Source organism: Pelobates fuscus, chromosome 2, assembly GCF_036172605.1.
Source record: "Pelobates fuscus isolate aPelFus1 chromosome 2, aPelFus1.pri, whole genome shotgun sequence".
Lineage (NCBI taxonomy): Eukaryota > Metazoa > Chordata > Amphibia > Anura > Pelobatidae > Pelobates > Pelobates fuscus.
This window is the reverse complement of record NC_086318.1, coordinates 132,331,488-132,351,058: the sequence shown is the minus strand read 5'-3', so window position 1 is coordinate 132,351,058 and position 19,571 is coordinate 132,331,488. Positions and strand designations below refer to the sequence as shown.

Here is a 19,571-nt window from a genome sequence, read left to right as displayed (position 1 = left end):
TAGTTTATGGCATTGCAGTTTTTAAATGGACACTTTAGTCACTGTAACTGCTTAATCTTATCTATAGTGCCTAAAGTTCCCAACGCTGTCCTTCCATTCAGAATTAAACATTTTTTTTACGGTTTAATGCTAAACATCCCCTCTGTGCTGCTTGGGCTAATGAGGAAGCACTAGCCTGAACAGCAATAATCAGCTGTGATTGGCTGACAGTGTCAGCTGACCACTTTCAGCCTATCACAGCACTCATTGCTGGTATGAATTGGTATTTTAATATGACCATAGGATCTGGGCCTCCACATAACACATATTCTTTTTGTTATAAGTCTTCAAAAAAAGGCAACCTCCTCAGCAACTTTATTTTTTGAGCTAACCACTGCACTGATATTGTGAGCTCAATCATACTAAGTAACTGTATAGTTTTTTTAACCCATATATTCCATAAGAACCATTAAATGGAGAGTGTATTTTTTTTATGTCTCTATATTTGTTTAAAGATAAATTGAAAGCACCATAACCACCACCGTTCATTGTTGTGGTTATAGTGCCATTCTTCTTTGGATGCCATCCCCTGTCATCATTCAAAACATTTTGGATTACCACTCACCATGGCACCCAAACCTGGCCCATCTGCAGCCACCCAGTTATTGTAGAAAAATAATTTCAGGATTATCCAACAAATGTTACATAACCTTGGTCAGCAATGCTATGCTGTGAGCACTGGGCCCTCCTTGGGTTTGGATATTGAGATTTAGCATTCTATAAAGCCTAGATTTTGAGATGATGACTGGTTGATTCCTCGTAGATTAACACTGAAACTTTATATTTAATTGGGCTATTCACTAAACCCAAACAGAGTTACTTACTAAAGTAAGAATTCAAAATGAATTTCAAGTGTAAGGTCAAAGTAGACTAATTAAAAGCATAGTTAGCTTAGAGAATGTTTAAAGTCCAACTATTGTGTCCTTAAATTTAAGATTTCACTTCAAATTATCCCTTTAGTAAATAACCTTGAACATTTTGGCAAATAAATACAAATGGGAAAATTGAAGCTAAAATAGCCAAACTTTAAAATTTAGCCAAGTTGGAGAATTTTGGCATTTGGATTTAATTTGCTAAAAAATGGTGTTTGGGTAAATAATCCTGTCAGTTTTCTTTCTGAAAGGTAACACAATTTAGTAGATAATTCTGTGATCTCAAAGCACAGTGGGAATTCCTGTCATGTTTAAATAAGCTCTTTTTACTAACACTAATGGAACGACACTTGTTTAGTCTGCATAAAATAATAATAACAGCACCATGCTACTGCAAAACTGTTTTATTGGATTTAATATTCTGTGATGCCCCAAATGACTTGGACCAGATGCTTCCAGTGTATGCAAGAAAGTGTTGCGTTTACATATTTAATTTGAGAGGTTGTCTGATGCCCAGAACAGTCCAGATGTATGAACACATGTAAGCTGCTAATGTCATCTTGGGAGACTCAATATACAAACTTTGCAGAATGTTATCTGGCTTCTCAACTGCATTATACTATAAAGATACTGTGCATATAGACATATTGTGTGTATGATACAGGTTTTGGATTCCTGTTCTTGGCTCTATAGAACTCGAGCAAATCAATGAAACCTCCTCCCATCACTACAGTATGCTATCCAGCAGTAAACTCTGGTATATTTTTAATTTTAAAAACAACAGGGAAAGATCAATTCTAATGTATATCTTACAGCGCACCTGTGATTGCTTCACAAATGGCATTCACAGGTAGGGTTTTTCATCAGAGAATTTAAGGTGAAGTTCACATTTCAAATTTAAGGCCACAGTAGCCGAACTTACAGCGTAGCAGACTTAGATTTTTTTTTCGGCTTGTTATATGGTTATTTTTATCTTAAATTTTAAATTTACTTTGAATTCATGATGAATCCTCACTTAAGTGAATAACCCTGAGAGTCACTGCACCCCCAAGTAAAGCAACAATATTCCACTGTGGTAAGCCTTGTGCATTGTGGGATGCCAAGCACATCATTTGGGCATAGAACTGTGGCACTCCCTTCTTCCCAGTGTGTTTCCTTCTATCATTCATGGGAGGAAGAAGGGATTCTCAGGGATATTTTAATCAAAGAATGTTATCTTACCAGTAAAATGTACATATTAAATGTATAATTCCATTTTAAGATAATTACTGGTGATAGTTCCATTTTGAAATAACTTGTTACTATTTAGATACCACACTAAAAACATTTTAAATAACAAGTGATACGCTGAGCTCCTGCAATAAGGGGTAAGATGTTGCTCCTCTTGCTCTGTTTGAATAGAAAGAAGGAGGTACAGTTGCAAGAAAAAGTATGTGACCCCCTTTGGAATGATATGGATTTCTGCACAAATTGGTCATAAAATGTGATCTGATCATCATCTAAGTCACAACAATAGACAATCACAGCCTGCTTGAACTAATAACACACAGAGAATGAAATGTTGCCATGTATTTATTGAACACACCATGTAAACATTCACAGTGGAGGTGAAAAAGGAATGTGAACCCCTAGACTAATGACATCTCCAAGAGCTAATGCGAGTGAGATGTCAGCCAACTGGAGTCCAATCAATGAGATGAGATTGGAGGTGTTGGTTACAGCTGCCCTGCCCTATAAAAAATACACACCAGTTCTGGGTTTGCTTTTCACAAGAAGCATTGCCTGATGTGAACGATGCCTCGCACAAAAGAGCTCTCAGAAGACCTACGATAAAGAATTATTGACTTGCATAAAGCTGGAAAGGATTATAAAAGTATCTCCAAAAGCCTTGCTGTTCAACAGTCCACGGTAAGACAAATTGTCTATAAATGGAGAAAGTTCAGCACTGCTGCTACTCTCCCTAGGAGTGGCCGTCCTGGCCGTCCTGTAAAGATGACAAGAGCACAGCGGTAACTGCTCAATGAGGTGAAGAAGAATCCTAGAGTGTCAGCTAAAGACTTACAAAAGTCACTGGCAAATGCAAACATCCCTGTTAGCGAATCTACAATACGTAAAACACTAAACAAGAATGGATTTCATGGGAGGATACCACAGAGGAAGCCACTGCTGTCCAAACAAAACAATGCTGCACGTTTACAGTTTGCACAAGAGCACCTGGATGTTCCACAGCAGTACTGGCAAAATATTCTGTGGACAGATTAAACCAAAGTTGAGTTGTTTGGAAGAAACACACAACACTATGTGTGACGAAAAAGAGGCACAGCACACCAACATCAAAACCTCATCCCAACTGTAAAGTATGGTGGTGGGGGCATCATGGTTTGGGGCTGCTTTGCTGCGTCAGGGCCTGGACGGATTGCTATCATTGAAGGAAAAATGAATTCCCAAGTTTATCAAGACATTTTGAAGGAGAACTTAAGGCCATCTGTCTACCAGCTGAAGCTCAACAGAAGATGGGTGTTGCAACAGGACAATGACCCAAAGCATAGAAGTAAATCAACAACAGAATGGCTTAGTAAATCAACAACAGAAAGTCCTGACCTCAACCCGATTGAGATGCTGTGGCATGACCTCAAGAAAGCGATTCACACCAGACATCCCAAGAATATTGCTGAACTGAAACAGTTCTGTAAAGAGGAATGGTCAAGAATTACTACTGACCGTTGTGCACATTTGATCTGCAACTACAGGAAACGTTTGATTGAAGTTATTGCTGCCAAAGGAGGTTCAACCAGTTATTAAATCCAAGGGTTCACATACTTTTTCCACCTGCACTGTGAATGTTTACATGGTGTGTTCAATAAAAACATGGCAACATTTCATGCTTTGTGTGTTATTAGTTTAAGCAGACTGTGATTGTCTATTGTTGTGACTAAGATGATGATCAGATCACATTTTATGACCAATTTGTGCAGAAATCCATATCATTCCAAAGGGTTCACATACTTTTTCTTGCAACTGTAAATCAAAGTGTTACTGAGTTACCTGCTACTATTCTTGGATTTATTTACGGTGTTAATTATCAGTTCTAAAGATCTTTTCCACTATTTCTTAAATATACTTTTTCCATCATTCTTTATTTTGCATTACTTCTTGTGTAGGGCACTCGATTTGTTAAAATACACGCTTTTTTGTACCAGTGTCCTTTTTTTCTGGTGTTCTCAATATTTTAGTGTACAAACACTATTTACGCAGTGTTCTTAAAGGGATGCTCCAAACACCATGACATACCTCCTTAGTGTCCCTTTGCTTCAGTGCTGGAATGACGATAAGTTTTAGCTTTTTTAAAATAATGGTGTGAGGGGGTGGACCAGTACAATATTGATTTCTCTGAGGAAAAACATAGTTTTTTTGTTTGGAGCAAATCTTTAATCAATGGAGCGTAATTGTAAAGGCTACACAATTTGTATGAATTGTTTTTCATCCCTCTAATCCCAGCTAAATTCAGCAAGGACAAGCCAGAATTGAGATTATTTATGTGGTACTCATATCAATGCATACACATAAAGTCTTAAAGACTGTAAATATGCTATTGTATTTTATGCTAAAAACTTTATATTGAATGCTCGTGTTCAAATTGTAATACTTATACTTACAAGCTGTTGAAAGCAAGTTACTTATTTATATTACTATTATTTATATACTACTATAAGTTTCACATCATTGTTCAGGTTAGTAAAATATTCATTTAAGATCCTTACTTGTATCTCAGAAGACTTAATTGAACCTGTCCAAAAACACTACCCTTACTCCAAAATTGTTTACAGCACAGAAGCAAAATAATGGCAATGATTATATGTTAATTTGGTTTGTTATGGGTGAAGAAATATTGACTCACTGTCATTTTGTGCCATGTGATGTTTGACAGTATTATCATCACCCGGGCTGGACCTCCTAGATCTGAGTGAGCCAGTCACGCCTACTCCAAGTAAAGGAAAAAAGTCAGATGTTGCATTAAAAGGGGAAACTTCGAAAGGTCAAATCATAAAAAAGAAAGTGGACGAGACTGACCTCATTAAAACAGAGACAGAGAAAGTTCCAAAAAGTGTCAGAATGCCCGAGATGGCTTCCTTGGATTTAGGTAACAACTAATTATTATTTATTTTTTTGTTTATATATGGGAAGTATATACAGATCTATACAATATATCATACAGCACTTTTTTATTTAAAGTAACACTATAACCTCAGGAAATGGAATACACACTTGTATTCCTAGTGCTACTGTGTTCTTCTCACTATTTAGATGTTTACCCTCCAAATTAAATTAAATAATAAAAAAGTTTTACTTACCTTATTTCAAGCCCAAATATTCCAACTCAGTGTTTGTAGTTTACGTACCCCTAATGGTCCATGCTCACCCAATTATTGCCTCTATTGCCTCTATATTAGATATGAATGGAAAGTACACATGGCAACTGATTCTATAAGGTCCCTAGGCATACAAATCAATAGGTTCTGAGTAATTTAATAGGGTCTGCTAGATCAATGCTTTGCATAACAGCTATAAGGAGTAATTGTTTACTTACTTTGGTAAGGTTTTTTCATCCCAAACTTAAAGTATTTCCTTGTAGTACAAGGAAGAGAGGCATCAAAATCACATTTGGTCTAGAGCGTTTAAATACTTTTGATGATTCTAAAATGGAAATTAATTTTCAACTTAATACATCCATCTTTCACAGTAAAGATCAGGTGCAATATCTTAGACACATTTTACTGCAAGTACACAGATGCATATCATGGCTGGCGTCCATTTAATGGTTACACTGTCCATGAAAGCTCATTTTGTTATGTTATAGTTTTACTGTGTACCAGCTAGGAACAGGTCTATTGGAAACTGCTATAAAAATGACACATAAGGCACTATTACCGCCCAGAGTCCCCAGATGCTGTCTCACTGTTAGACTGTTTTTGATCAATCGGACATTGAATGATAGTCCCTTGCCACTCTTGGCTCTGCCCTCCGCTGGAGGGTGTGCTGACTCATCAGGGCTGGATTGGGAACTAAAAGCAGCCCTGGAAAAAATTCTATACCAGCCCAATAATGCATCGCGCCAGCATAGTGTGCTGAAATAGAGGTGGGAAACATAACTTAAAATTTAAAACTATTACTCCAACGAAAGAAAGCATATAGGACTTCAAAATAAACAAAAGAGCCCCTTTATTTTAAGCAGACGTACATTTGCATGTAATCAATGTTTCAGTCCAACTACCTTGAAATATTAAGAACATTTTAGTAATGGGACTGAAATGGTGAATGTATGCGGTTACACAGCTGTAAAAAATAAAATTATCTTGTTTATTTTGAAGTCCTATGGGTGCACTCTTCACTTTGAATATGTTATTGTGCTGGAGTGTGCACCCAGCAACAAGACTGGGCCAATACGTGCTCATTACATATATGTTATATATTAATTAAATTTATGTGTGTATTATGAAAATATACATTTATATTAATATATGTGTAAATATTATAGGCATAGTTATATATTACTAATACACACATTAATATACATGCATATATATATATATATATATATATATATATATTACAGTCAGAATTACATTGTGTTACCAAGATTGCTAGCAAAATGTATATATTGGAAGTAAATTCTATTTGATAAGAGGTCTTTCTCTCACCTGTCAATTAGCTCTTTGGCATAAACTCTCGTGCACAACACAAATGCATCTTCTCTTGTGTTTCTCTTAACACCCTTTTGAATTTCTTTCCTTTTTTTTTTGTTTCTTATTCCATCCTTTGATTTTTTTTTTACCTCGTTTAGTGTATCTTGTCTCCAATTGTCTCCTCTTTGTCTCTTACAGCCACCCTTGTAATTCTCTTGTTATTCTATTTTAGCTTCCCTTGTGTATATTTTACTTCATCTCCAGCTTCTGTATGTCTCTTTCCCTCCAGCCCCTTTTGTGTATGTCTTAGCCCCAACCCCTTTGTCTCTTTCTCCCCTTTCAAATACCCTCTGTATATCTCTTTCTAACTCCAGACTCTCTGTGTCCCTCTTTCTCTTCTCCCAGCCACTCATTGTCTCTTTTTCCCCCAGCTTTGCCACCCATAAACCTTGTGTGTCACTTTGTTTCCCTTCCCTTCTGTATGTCTCTTTGTCACCCCAACAAACCTTCTGTGTGCATCTTTGTCTCCCCCCCAGTCCTTCTGTGTGTCTCTTTATTCCCCTCGCTGCTCCTTTGTGTCTCTTTCTCCCCCCTTTCCCTGTGTCACTCTATCCACCCTCTATCTCTCTATTCCACCTGTGTGACTCTCTCCTCCCTGTGTCTCTATTGCCCCTTCCCCTGTGTCTCTCTCTTACCCATCTGTCTCTTTGTCCCTCCTCCCCATGTGTCTCTCTCTTCCCCCTCTGTCTCTTTCTGCCCCCCCCGTGTCTCTCTCTTACCCCTCTGTCTCTTTGTCCCCTGTGTCTATGTCTACCCTTCACCACCCCCTGATGCTGTCCTTGTCATCTGACAGTCGGTCAGACAGCACAGGAGGACTGAGGGGGCAGAGCTGACTATCATGCACCCTTGCGGTTCCCATAATTCCCAGGACAGCCACATCATAGAGTAATCACTACTCTATGATGTGGCTGTACTGGGAATTGTGGGAACCACAAGGGAGCATGATAGTCCACTCTGCCCCCTCCTTCAGTCCTCCTGTGCAGACAGCTGTACTGTCGTTAGTATCAGTGAGTGTGCCGCCAGACCAGCTAAGCGGCCACCCGGCCCTGCAGCACCCCCACCATACACTACATGAGATGGGGCCACCGGCCACAAGGTAACTATGTAACATGGTCGACCCCTGGCCCCCTCAGAGTGTGCCACCCAGCAGCACCTACATGCGGCTGAGGGCCACAATATTACTGAAAATGGCCGCAGGGCTCCCTCTTAGAGTTGTGCAGCACCCATGAGCCGCGGTCCACCGGGAAAATTTCCCGGTATCCCGGTGGGCCAGTCCGGTCCTGGACCTCATACCAGCAATGGGAGCATTAGCCCTAGCAGCAAAGATAAGCTTGGTTTCAGACAGGCAGGGACCCTTTATTGTCACTGGAAAGTAAAAAGGAGCCCAGGCACATCTCTTAGTTTCATCAGTCAGGCAGAATTTGATTAAGGAACAGTGTTCAAGCCTAATGTGAACATGAAAATACCCCACTATATACAGTAGCATAATTAGAAATTATTAGTAGTAATTAATGATTGTGCATACCTGACCATGAGTAGTATTCAGAAGCCCCAAGCATGCCAACTCGGCTGCGATGCTGAGATGCCCGGCACCATGTGCAAAGTGCAGTGACATCACGCATTCTAGGCGTCACGGCAATTAAAAAATAAGGAGACAAGAAAATTAAGAAAAGACATTCAATCTAAAAAAAGAGCCAAAGATGCTCATTAAAGGGAACAACTGCCTGTCTTTTCATATTTTTCTTATTTCTTTATTTATTTCCTTAGCCATGATGCCAGAACGCATGACGTCATTGCTCTTTGCAGTTTGAGTTGATATACATGTGGGCCTTTAAAATATAACCCTAATCAGGTATGCACAATCATTAATTATTACTAATGATTTCTAATAATGCTACTGTATATGCTGGAGTGTTTGTATGTTCAAATCAAAAGCTTGGTTTAGGGCAAAAACTTTGCTGTACACTGTCCCTTAATAAAAGTCAAAACTACTGGGTATGCCTGGGCTGATTTTTACTTTCCAGTGTAGCTTTTTGGTGTCTGCAATCCCTTCCTGAAGCACCCCAATGGGAATACTTACTTGATGTATGCACCACTCAAATTATGTATAACCTCATTTAGTGTTAAACTGATTAAAAACTTTTTAATATTCAAAATTAGGATGGCACCAGATGACTTAAATTAAATGAAGTAGTTATGACGCCTAGAGTGTGGCTTTGAAATCTAGCTGTTTACTATAACCTCACAAACTACTTCTGCACCCAAATACATTTCTATGCTCGCACCTTGTTTTAACATAATATCCTCAATGGTACTGCAAACAAAATTATTTTATTGCCGAATTCATTTACAGTTATTTCAGCATGTGTTAAAAATGAGAAAATCATGCTTTGTCACCTGTACAAGAAAAGTCACGGGATTAAAGCTAATTTTCCAAAGCACTTGAAGACTAATAGCTACAAAAATAGGGCTAAGCTAATCCTATAATGAATATCCGATAATGAATTAGCACTGCTTTCCAGTTTATTATTTATAGACGCTGCATATTGAAACCAGAGTACAGAAGAGCTCCATTTATTACCCTGATTAATGAAGCATAGAGACAACAAGTACAGATAGTGGGAAATGAAATCCCAATGTTCTCAACCTGTAATATTGCTGCTACAGGTCATTAGTTTTTGATGGGTCACCCATCACCTTAAAGATGGTAACTCCCAAACCACACAATGCTATTTCATTTTATGCAATAAAATGCTGGTTATACACTTGCATGTTATTTTTCGCAGACCAAGCATTTCATGTTGCATAATTACAGTGTTTGAAGGAGAAGAGGAGAAACGTTTCTTGTGAACGTTAAGCTTGTATTTGCAAACTGGAATTTTAATTGTAACAATTCTTTCCAAATAATAATCAGATGGATTATACCAGTGGTGGAACTAACGCAGAGAGTGCCCTGATGAGATAATTCTTGTTGGGGCCCCCGATAGCGCAAAGGAGGCCAAACGCTAAATCCCCATCTGTTGTTAAACCTCCACGACCCTAAGCTAGTGGTGATCTACCATCTGCCCATCCATGCAAGGTTTTATTTGTGAGCAGTGTTTGTGCGTTTGAATGTAATCATGTTATTGTATGGAGTATGTGTTTGTGCATGTACGGTGTATCTGTATATACTGTTGTCACTTAAATCAATTATTTGCTTTTGAATGCAGAGGTATGTTGGTATATAGCATGGCTTTTAAATGTGGGTATACATTTGTGTGTAGTATTGGTGTTTGAATAAAGGGACGTATTTGTATATAGTTTTGGCATTTGACAGCAGAGTTGCATTTGTATGTAATGTTTACATTTGATTGCAAGGGTGTGTTTGCATGTAGTGTTGGTGTTTGATTGATGGGATGTATGCAAATATACATATACACTGCCACATACATACCGTATTTTTCGCTTCATAAGATGCACTTTTTTTCCCCTCAAAAGGGAGGGGAAATGTCTGTGTGTCTCATGGAGCGAATGTGAAGCTTTACTTACCTGTATTGTAGCATGGGCCGGCAGAACAGCGCGCACTGCGGTACAGGAACTTAAATTTCAGTGCACACTTCCTTTCAGTCCATCCGGAAACCAGAAACTGAAATTTAAGTTCCTGTACCGCGGTGCGCGCTGTTCTGCCGGCCCATGCTACAATACAGGTAAGTAACTAAAGGACACTATGGGACAAGGGGAGGGGGAGACACTATGGGAGGGAAAGATCACTATGGGACAAGGGGAGGGGGATACACTATGGGATGAGGGGGGGAGAACACTATGGGATGAGGGGAGGGGGGAGAACACTATTGGACAAGGGGAGGGGGGAAGAACACTATGGGATGAGGAGAGGAGAACACTGTTGGACAAGGGGAGGGGAGGGTTAAAGAACACTAAGGGACAGGGAGGGGGTTAAAATCACTATGGGACAGGAGAGGGGGGTTAAAAATCACTATGGGACAGGGGAGGGGGCTTAAAGATCACTATGGGACAGGGGAGGGGGGTTAAAGATCACTATGGGACAGGGGAGGGGGGTTAAAGATCACCATAGGACAGGGGAGGGGGGTTAAAGATCACTATGGGACAGGAGAGGGGAGTGGGTGGTAAAGAACACTTTGGGACAGGGGAGGGGGGTGTTAAGAAACACTATGGGACAGTTTGTTCAGAAAAAAATATCTGGGTTTCCTCCTCTAAAAACTAGGTGCGTCTTATGGAGCGAAAAATACGGTACTTACATAGACACACATTAGATATCCTGTGCAGGTCCCTTTAAAATGTAGTATAATGCAGCCAAATGGAAATAGATGCAGTTGGTTTTGGTCACTTACTTTGATGTCTTTTATGGGATCATTTAACAAAAAAACATTATGCAAGTAAGAGCTGAAAGAGCTGCTAAATATACAATCAGGGTACCACAGGATAAAAAAAAAAAATCTATCCCTGGCAGGTTATCCTGCAACGCTTTACTAGTCATGCACAGCAAGCAATATATCTGTTTATCAAAGCGTTTCAAACCATGTTGAAGTTCAAAGCCTCCTTTCAGAGAAATGAAAAACAAAAACTATATAAACACAATTTTACATTGAAGGGAAAAATATTAACCATTTACATGTTGGAAATACACATGACCAAAAGAAAAGCTCAATGGTAATATCAGCAAGGTTTTAAGAATTCATCTTCCTTAACTCATTGTGATCCAAACAGTGCCATGGGTATTTTGAAATTAGTCTCTGTCCAAGCAGGAATCCTTTTAAAACCGTGCTAATTTACAAATATGTGAAACATGTAAGCTGTTCACATCTTTAACTCATTTACTAGCATGTTTTAATAAGTAACATTTATTGGCAACCTGAGATGAGAAAAATGTAACTTTAATTTTTCATTGTTTATTCTGTACAGAAATATTGGGCAGATAAAATGTTTTGTTTACAGATAATTTAATAAGAATAATTTATGTTTAAAATGAGTTGCTGTCTGGTATTGGGAGATCATGGTTTCAATTTTAAACTCCATAATAAACTTTAGAATCCACAATAGCTCTCTGAATTATTCCTGAAATAGAGATTGGGTTATTCCCTAAAATCCAAATTCCCCAGTTTGTATTTGCAAAACTCATCCAGATCCATCCGGGAGTATTCTCTAGGGCGTTGCTGTTCCTATGGAACACCCTTCCCTGCTCCATTAGACTCTCATCGAGTCTCTGTTCCTTAAAATTATCATTGAAAAATCACTTCTTTAGGAAAGCATATCAATTAAACTGTTAATAGATTTCTCTTCCCACACCTTCCCACACAATCTGACCCTTCATTGTAAACTATTCTAGTAACCTACTTTTTCTCGTACATCCTTTCTTTACCCCACTCCCTCTATAATGTAAGTTGTTTGAACAAGGTCCTCAACACCCTCTGTTCCCGAGCGTTCAACTCGCCTTGTTCTTGTCGGTTAGTCCACTACAATACAGCACTGCAGAATTTGTTGGAACTTTATAAATAAAAAATAAAATAAAAAAATAATAATATTAATATTGTTCACACTATTTAACAATGTCCACATTTTGCAATATCAGCTCTGAATGAGCCAGAATGAATTTTGCCTGGATTGCAGCCTGTACAGACGCAACTGAAAAACTAAAATTTGGATCCGAATACTCAAAATACTGGCCCAAATGTTACAACTGGGACCCATATTTTAAACATCTGAACCATTTGCCCTTTAGCATATATATGTGTCCATACTAAATAGCTCATTTTCCTGCCATTATCCATCTCCTCTGACTCTAGCACTTGTTCTAAAGGCCTTCCAATGCTTTTCCATTAAACTCATTAGATTGGTTAGTTAGGACAGTCACTCAAGTGTGATTTGTCCACAATGCCTCTCATAATAAGGATTTCATTGGACAAAGCTCAGCATGGACAAGGAAATAATAGCAAGACAAAAACATGTTGCTCTTCGCAAGGCTTAATCACTCAACATGAAATTGTAGATAATTGATCACACTAAACCATAACATTCATATTGACCACCAAGAGTTCAGAATGAAGTTATTGCTTGATTCAGGGGTGGCTTATTAAGCATATGTCTGGTTGTTGTATTATATTAATAGTATTTAATATTAGTTTTTAATTTTTAAGTAATAATAATTTCACTATAGATATCAATAGGAGAACTGCTATTCAGTTTCCAGAATTAGCTTTTTTTTTCAGTTACAAGATTACGTTTATCTCATGTAATGGGATCCAGCCCTCAGACAGGGAGATTGATAGAAACAAGATCTTGAAGACTGGTTTGACATTCTCAACATTAAACCTGAGCCTCAAAGAACATCAATCTATATAGCCTTAAACCATGTATTGTAATTTTCATTTGTACACTGATGCAATAATTTCCTTTATTTCTCTATAAACTGATGTATTGTAATTTGCCCTGTTTGTAAAAAATATATTGTTTACTTTTAGTACACATTCAAACACAGTTAGAAAAATGGGGTGATGGGCGATTTCGAGGAGATAAGAACAATGAGAGTCTTCGAGGACGAGAAAGAAAATCTTCATCTAAAGAGGCTTCCAAAGAACTATTATGGTAAATAATTGTTGACCTATAATGGAAAATGTAAAAATACTGGTGAAAAAGACAAACATATCAAAAAGATTGCATTCTTGTGCTCTAGTTAAAAAGAGCAATAGGTAAATGTGTTTGTTGGCTTAGGTGTCTTACACTTCACTTCTTACCCAATCAATGCTAGAAGAAATGGAGGCTGCAATGATATATCATATTCCTGCATCCTCATTCAACGCATGAACACAATAATGTGAGGGAACTCTTATACTCTTGCACTAGTTAGTTGTACAGTGATGTAGTGGAATGTTTAGAGCTGTGTTCCGTACATCTTTACAGGTCTCAAAGTTTCAGCTACCGCAATAGCAATTAGCAAGTGAAAATGTTGAGCCTTAACAAGAAATGTGGAACTAATGAGTATTCAAATTATGTTGCTGAGCATTCTGCAACTCCTAATATGCACACATATGCTAGTGCAATTAATTGTCAGATGTTTGGGGACAGGTTGGCAAAATGCCCTACTGCCATATGCTTTCCTGCTGGTCACGATTCAGGAGGAATTTACCATGGCATATAACATTTAGACCAGACTAATAAACTGGTAGTGAACCATTATATAAATATATCTATTTGTATGCCTGTCTGTCTGTCTGTCTATCTGTCTGTCTGTCATTTCATTTTACACAATAGCAGTCAAATATATTTACAATAAAAACGAATTTAAATATATGGGTGTATTTTATTTATTTGCATCTGTATTGGCATTAGTTTGGGCATCACTGTGTGATTCTAACTCTGGTTCTAGGTGCACAGACAGTAGACAACAAGCGGATTCAGCGATGGGAAATAATGAGATAGAAATGGAACAGGCATCTGAGTTGGAATTGGCACCTTCTACAAAAGTAAGCCACATTACAATAATTGAAATATAACAATCACACTATATTTGTGCTTCCTGCAATTGCTTCCTTTTTCGGAGATCATACTGGTAAGCATTGAACTTCAGGATTTGAGGCTTAAAAATAAGGATCAGGAAAAATATCATAAAGAGACGTGTATTTCAAAATGGGATTAAATATAAAAAAAAATACATTCAAAGAAAATTGAACGGAGACATTTCATGGGTTGAATTTCAAGTTAAGGAACATTACAGATTGAAAACTTGTTATCTAAGGTGTCTCATATTTATACTACCCAACAGGTATGATGGAGTTACAGGGAGCTCTTGCACATAGACCTTCCCACTCACCATGCTAGATATCTATCACTCGTGAGAAGTTCATAACAGGACTGAACCAAAAAACAAACAGAGGATATCTATAGAAACTTTAATTGTGGAGATTTCACCTACACCAGTAGACTGGGTCCTATACAATAAACTGATTACTGACTTGGAATACAGTGGTTGCACATTTACATGTTATTTCCTTTTTCAATTAACTTGAGGCAAAATTAGGACACACAGCCATAGGACAGGACAATACTGTACATGTATATTAAACATTCTGACAAACATTAACAGAAAACTATAATGAAAAAAAAATCCCTTTTGATTTGCTGTAGCATCTGTTCACTACATAACTATGGTCATTCAGTCTTTGCAAAGTAATAGGAATTTATTTTTTTCAAAACATCAAACGTTGTTTGCGTTGTAAAAATTCAAAGCTGATTTATTACAATACTATTTCAAAAGTATGTCAGTGTTAACAAATTCACACATGTGCATATTGCCTTATCTTCCAGTACCAGTTCACCTGGTCATTGTGTAGCAGAGCTAAACTCTACACAAGCTTCCTGGACTACAATTACGTACCATTACAATTAGACAAACCTGATATAATGACATCGTCATTAGTGCTGCTGATATCATTTTGTGACCGTGTGTCACAAACTCTTTTGAGGTGAACAAATTGTAAAATAACAAAACAGAAACAAGAAAGGTTCACATTTTTGCAGCATTCTTACCAAAAAAACAAATGCGTTTTAAGCAAACTTATATCTGAAGTTCTATTCTGTAATTGTAAGCTGACCCAGGTGTAAAACAAGTTGCATTGATCTATATTCTTTCAATGCCTCTGTTGTACAATGAATAAGTACCGCTATATCATTAAGAACAGAAAGAAACAGATATAGATAATTTCATGATTCGTCCTAACCTTAACACCCTCAATGCTAAGCTTTCAACCCGAAATCTGTTGTTATTTGAAACCAACAAAAACAGAGAATATGAGAACTCTGTGAACGGACAATAACTCAGAGAAACTCAATAGCTTGTCCTTCGGTAAACCACAGCTATTATCTCAAAATATTTTTTGCTCACTTGTGCCGTTACAGAATGCACCTGTACCATTGCACATCAGACTAATGCCATCCATAAAGGCAGTACAGAAACAAAATATCTGCAATTTCTCTCTGCACGAGAAATAAAGCAACCCCGGACAATCTTTTCGTCCTTCTTATTTAAAACTAAACCTTATGAATGGTGTTCTAATGACACTGCTCTCTTATTAATGCAGCTCCATTTCACTGGCATTCAAACAACGCTTGACATCTATAACAAGACTTTCTGGGTGGATACAAATGGAGACACTTATGAAAACCCTAAAATGCTGCTAAGTTATTAGTTCAGTAAGAACAAAAATATGATTTGTGTGAGCACAATCCAAGTTCTCAAAAAAATAAATTAACTAATGGGAAACAAATCGAGAATATAATTTTGGATAAAATGTCAGAAGCATAAATGTCACTGTTCCTTATTTTTTTGGGGTGGGATGGTGGGAGGTGGCTACCATATATTCTTTGTTTATTTTGTGGGCTATATTACAGTTAGTGTTATTTATTTAATGGCAATAACAGTTGTATAAAATGTTGTTTTTAATATTTTTTTTATTTATTATATTTATATTGGATGTTCATTTTTTCACCTTTCTAACATTCACAATAACTGGTTATTTATGGTAAATTAATTATGAGTCCTGAAAACAGCTAGGGTTTTTTTTCTGTAATAAATGTGTTAAATAAAAGTCTGAATTAGCTGTATACATTCTAAAATAATTTCCCCTTACACCTGCAGTTAATCCAATTTTCTTTAATTCTAAAAAAAATTGCTAAACATGAATTTTGACGTAAATGTTCTATGGCAAGGAGCCAGTTAATTCAAGGCTAGTCCCAACAAGTCGAGAACACCCAGTTTGATTGTAGAATGGCAGACACAATCAGCCTCCTGTAGTGATAAAGATAGAGTATTGCATGACACTTCTTTCTTAATTCTGAACTTCTGAAGTTTGTGTAGATTGGAATTGAAATGTAATGGATTGTATGCTTGTCATGACTCCCCATTGGAAAATTGCATTGTTTTGTTCAAGTACCTAAAATGCTGAGCTAGAATCAATCTGTTCTTATTAGTAAAATATCTTTAAGTCTACGTTTTGCATCCTTTTAGAGCTACCTGCAAGTAATTACATAATTACTTAAACATTTTAAAAGTTTAACTTAACATAGATTTTGCATCCATGTACAAAATCTATTTTTAATAAAATAAACATTTCTCACTGTGAAAACAAAAACAGGGTTTAAAGTTTGCATCAAGGAATCTGATCATTAAGGAAAACATACAGACAGACAGACATTATTCAGGACCTGATTAATCTAGAGGCTTTTGGAGCAGTAGCTCCAGGCCAATACTTTGAAGTAGGCCCAAAACAGCCACAATACAAATATTATTTTTAGTTTTTCTTTGTTTGCTTGTTTTCTATTAATGCCAAGCTCTGTTTGTTATGCTTTGTAATTGTCTTTTTTTATTATTTTTGTTTCCAAGACACTGCATAGTACTCATATTGTACTGTGCATGGTGGCTGTCTTTAACGTTGTATGTGCACCCTCAAAGGCTGCGAGAATTTAGAGTCCACATGGATGCATTTGCTACATATTAATATTATTATTATTGCCATTTATACAGCGCTGACAGATTCCGTACCGCTTTACAGTAGTATGAGATGGGGGATTTAACTATAATTAGGACAATTGCAAGAAAACTTACAGGAACGATAGGTTGAAGAGGACCCTGCTCAAACGAGCTTACAGTCTATAGGATCACGCGTATAATTCATAACACCTGTCATAGCAATTGATAGTTGCACAGTAAGCAGCCCTGACATTCAGCTTCTCCAAGCTCTGCATGGGGACGCTGAATATTCCTCATAGAGATGCATTGATTCAATGCATCTCTATGAGGAGGTGCTGATTTGCCAAAACAGTGTTTGGCCCCGCCCTCTTGCCAGTTTTATCCAATCCAATGCTTTCCCAATGGGATGATGTCACCAAGGGGGCGTAGCCTGCACAGACCTACATGGCGCTGGAAATAAGGTAAGTTTTAATTGCTTTTAAGGGGGTAGGAGGTGGGCAAGCCACCTAAATGGTGGGTTTAACAAAAAGGGTCAGGAATACATGTTTGTGTTCCTGACCCTATAGTGTTCCTTTAATTTATTGAACTTTCGCAGACACCGTTATAGTATGAAAAAAGGTGAATATTATAATTTACAGTTCCCCTACATAATGCAAATGAACTAACTGGAACTACTGTAGACAAATATGTTACTTTGTCAGGAGAGCATGAGAACTAGAATGTAGAAAGAAGCGTAAATGAGGTATATTTTTTAACATTTTGCTTTGCATTGCTTTACAGTATAACACCAAACTGACCCATAAATACCTGGTGATGGAGAGATGTTAAACCATTATGAAGTCATACAATGTTTCCCTGAGGCAAAGCAATATTCACATGTCAATGCTTGTAAAATATCTCCTTGGGATCATTTAGAAATGTGGAAAAACAATTAGTTTAATAGTAATAGAGTGTTACAAATATTGAGAATTTATAGCGAGTGTTTCAGAATGTGACTTAGAACCGCTAACACGCAGTGATGTATAGAAAAATGTAAAATATCCAAACAGATGTCAAGGTCCAACATATAAGAATTTTATCAGAACCAATATTGGTAAAAAGCAAAACTATTCGACGTTGTAAGGGCAACATATAACACTGTTTATGTATCAACAGATAAGCAGTTAATTAACAAATTTTGCAAACAATTTCATTGTGCCCAATTTACAGGAAGACTAAATAAAATCGTAAAAAAAGTCGTAAAAAAGTGCATAAAAAAAGCTAAAACTAAATATTACAGTTAAAGAGAATGGGAAAACCATCAGCAACACAAACACTGATGAATTATAAAAATGTGTAATAATTGGTCTTAAATTACAATACCATACCAGATTGTAGTTTAAGAGGTATAGTTGCTTCAGTTTGTAATCATATATATATATATATATATATATATATATATATATATATATATATATATATATATATAAAAAATAGTGAGAGGAAGAAAATACAATAGTAGCTGCTGTAGAGGATGTTTTTTAATTACACACAGATCAAAACTACAAGCAGGAGGTTGGTGGATGTGAGTCCGATGATAGTGGCTTTCACCTGCTGTTTGTCATTTTTCAGACCTCCCATTAAACCCTTAAAGGGACACTATAGTCACCAGAACAACTACAGCTTATTGGATTTGTTCTGGTGAGTAGAATCATTACCCTCAGGCTTTTTGCTGTAAACACTGTATTTTCAGAGAAAATGCAGTGTTTACCTTACAGCCTAGTGATAACTTCACTGGCCACTCCTCAGATGGCTGTTAGAGATCCTTCCTGGGTCATGGCTGCCTAAAATGCATCCAAACATTTAGTATCTCCTCCCTCTGCATGCAGACACTGAACTTTCCTCATAGAGATTCATTGATTCAATTCATCTCTATGAGGAGATGCTTATTGGCTAGGGCTGTGTTTGAATCATGCTGGCTATGCCCCTGATCTGCCTCCTTGTCAGTCTCAGCCAATCCTATGGGGAAGCATTGTGATTGGATCAGGCCACCACTTCTGATGAAGTCAGCAGGCAGTGGTGGGCAGGTCTAAAGGAAACAGGAACAGAGTCAGCAGCTCCAGACTTGAATACAGTAATATTTCTATATTTAGGGAGGCATGAGGGGCTCAGGGTGGCTAGATGATGGTTTTAACCCTATTGGGTCAGGAATACATGTTCGTGTTCCTGACCCTATAGTGCTCCTTTAAGCTCCACTGTGGAGATGTGGGTCCCAATTATGTTTTTTTTTTCCAAATTATTATTAGGTTAAGTTTATATGTATTTTTTTATGTATGGTCCACTTGCCAGTTAATTATATATATTCAAATCTTCTTTCTGCATAAAAAAACAAAAACTTCCAAAAATTCCAAACCTTAAAAGTTGGAAGCAATTTGTTGCTTTCTAAATGTCAGAATA

The 19,571-nt window shown here is 37.2% G+C and overlaps 1 protein-coding gene across 1 annotated transcript in view; it reads left to right on the top strand.

The window, feature by feature from the left end:
- Positions 1-19,571, top strand: part of PEX5L (peroxisomal biogenesis factor 5 like) — a 276,171-nt gene that overhangs the window by 233,686 nt on the left and 22,914 nt on the right. The window contains exons 6-8 of the mRNA XM_063442701.1: positions 4,840-5,052; positions 13,132-13,255; positions 14,037-14,133. Of these exons, the coding sequence (XP_063298771.1) occupies positions 4,840-5,052; positions 13,132-13,255; positions 14,037-14,133 (434 nt within the window). The remainder of the gene's footprint in view (positions 1-4,839; positions 5,053-13,131; positions 13,256-14,036; positions 14,134-19,571) is intronic.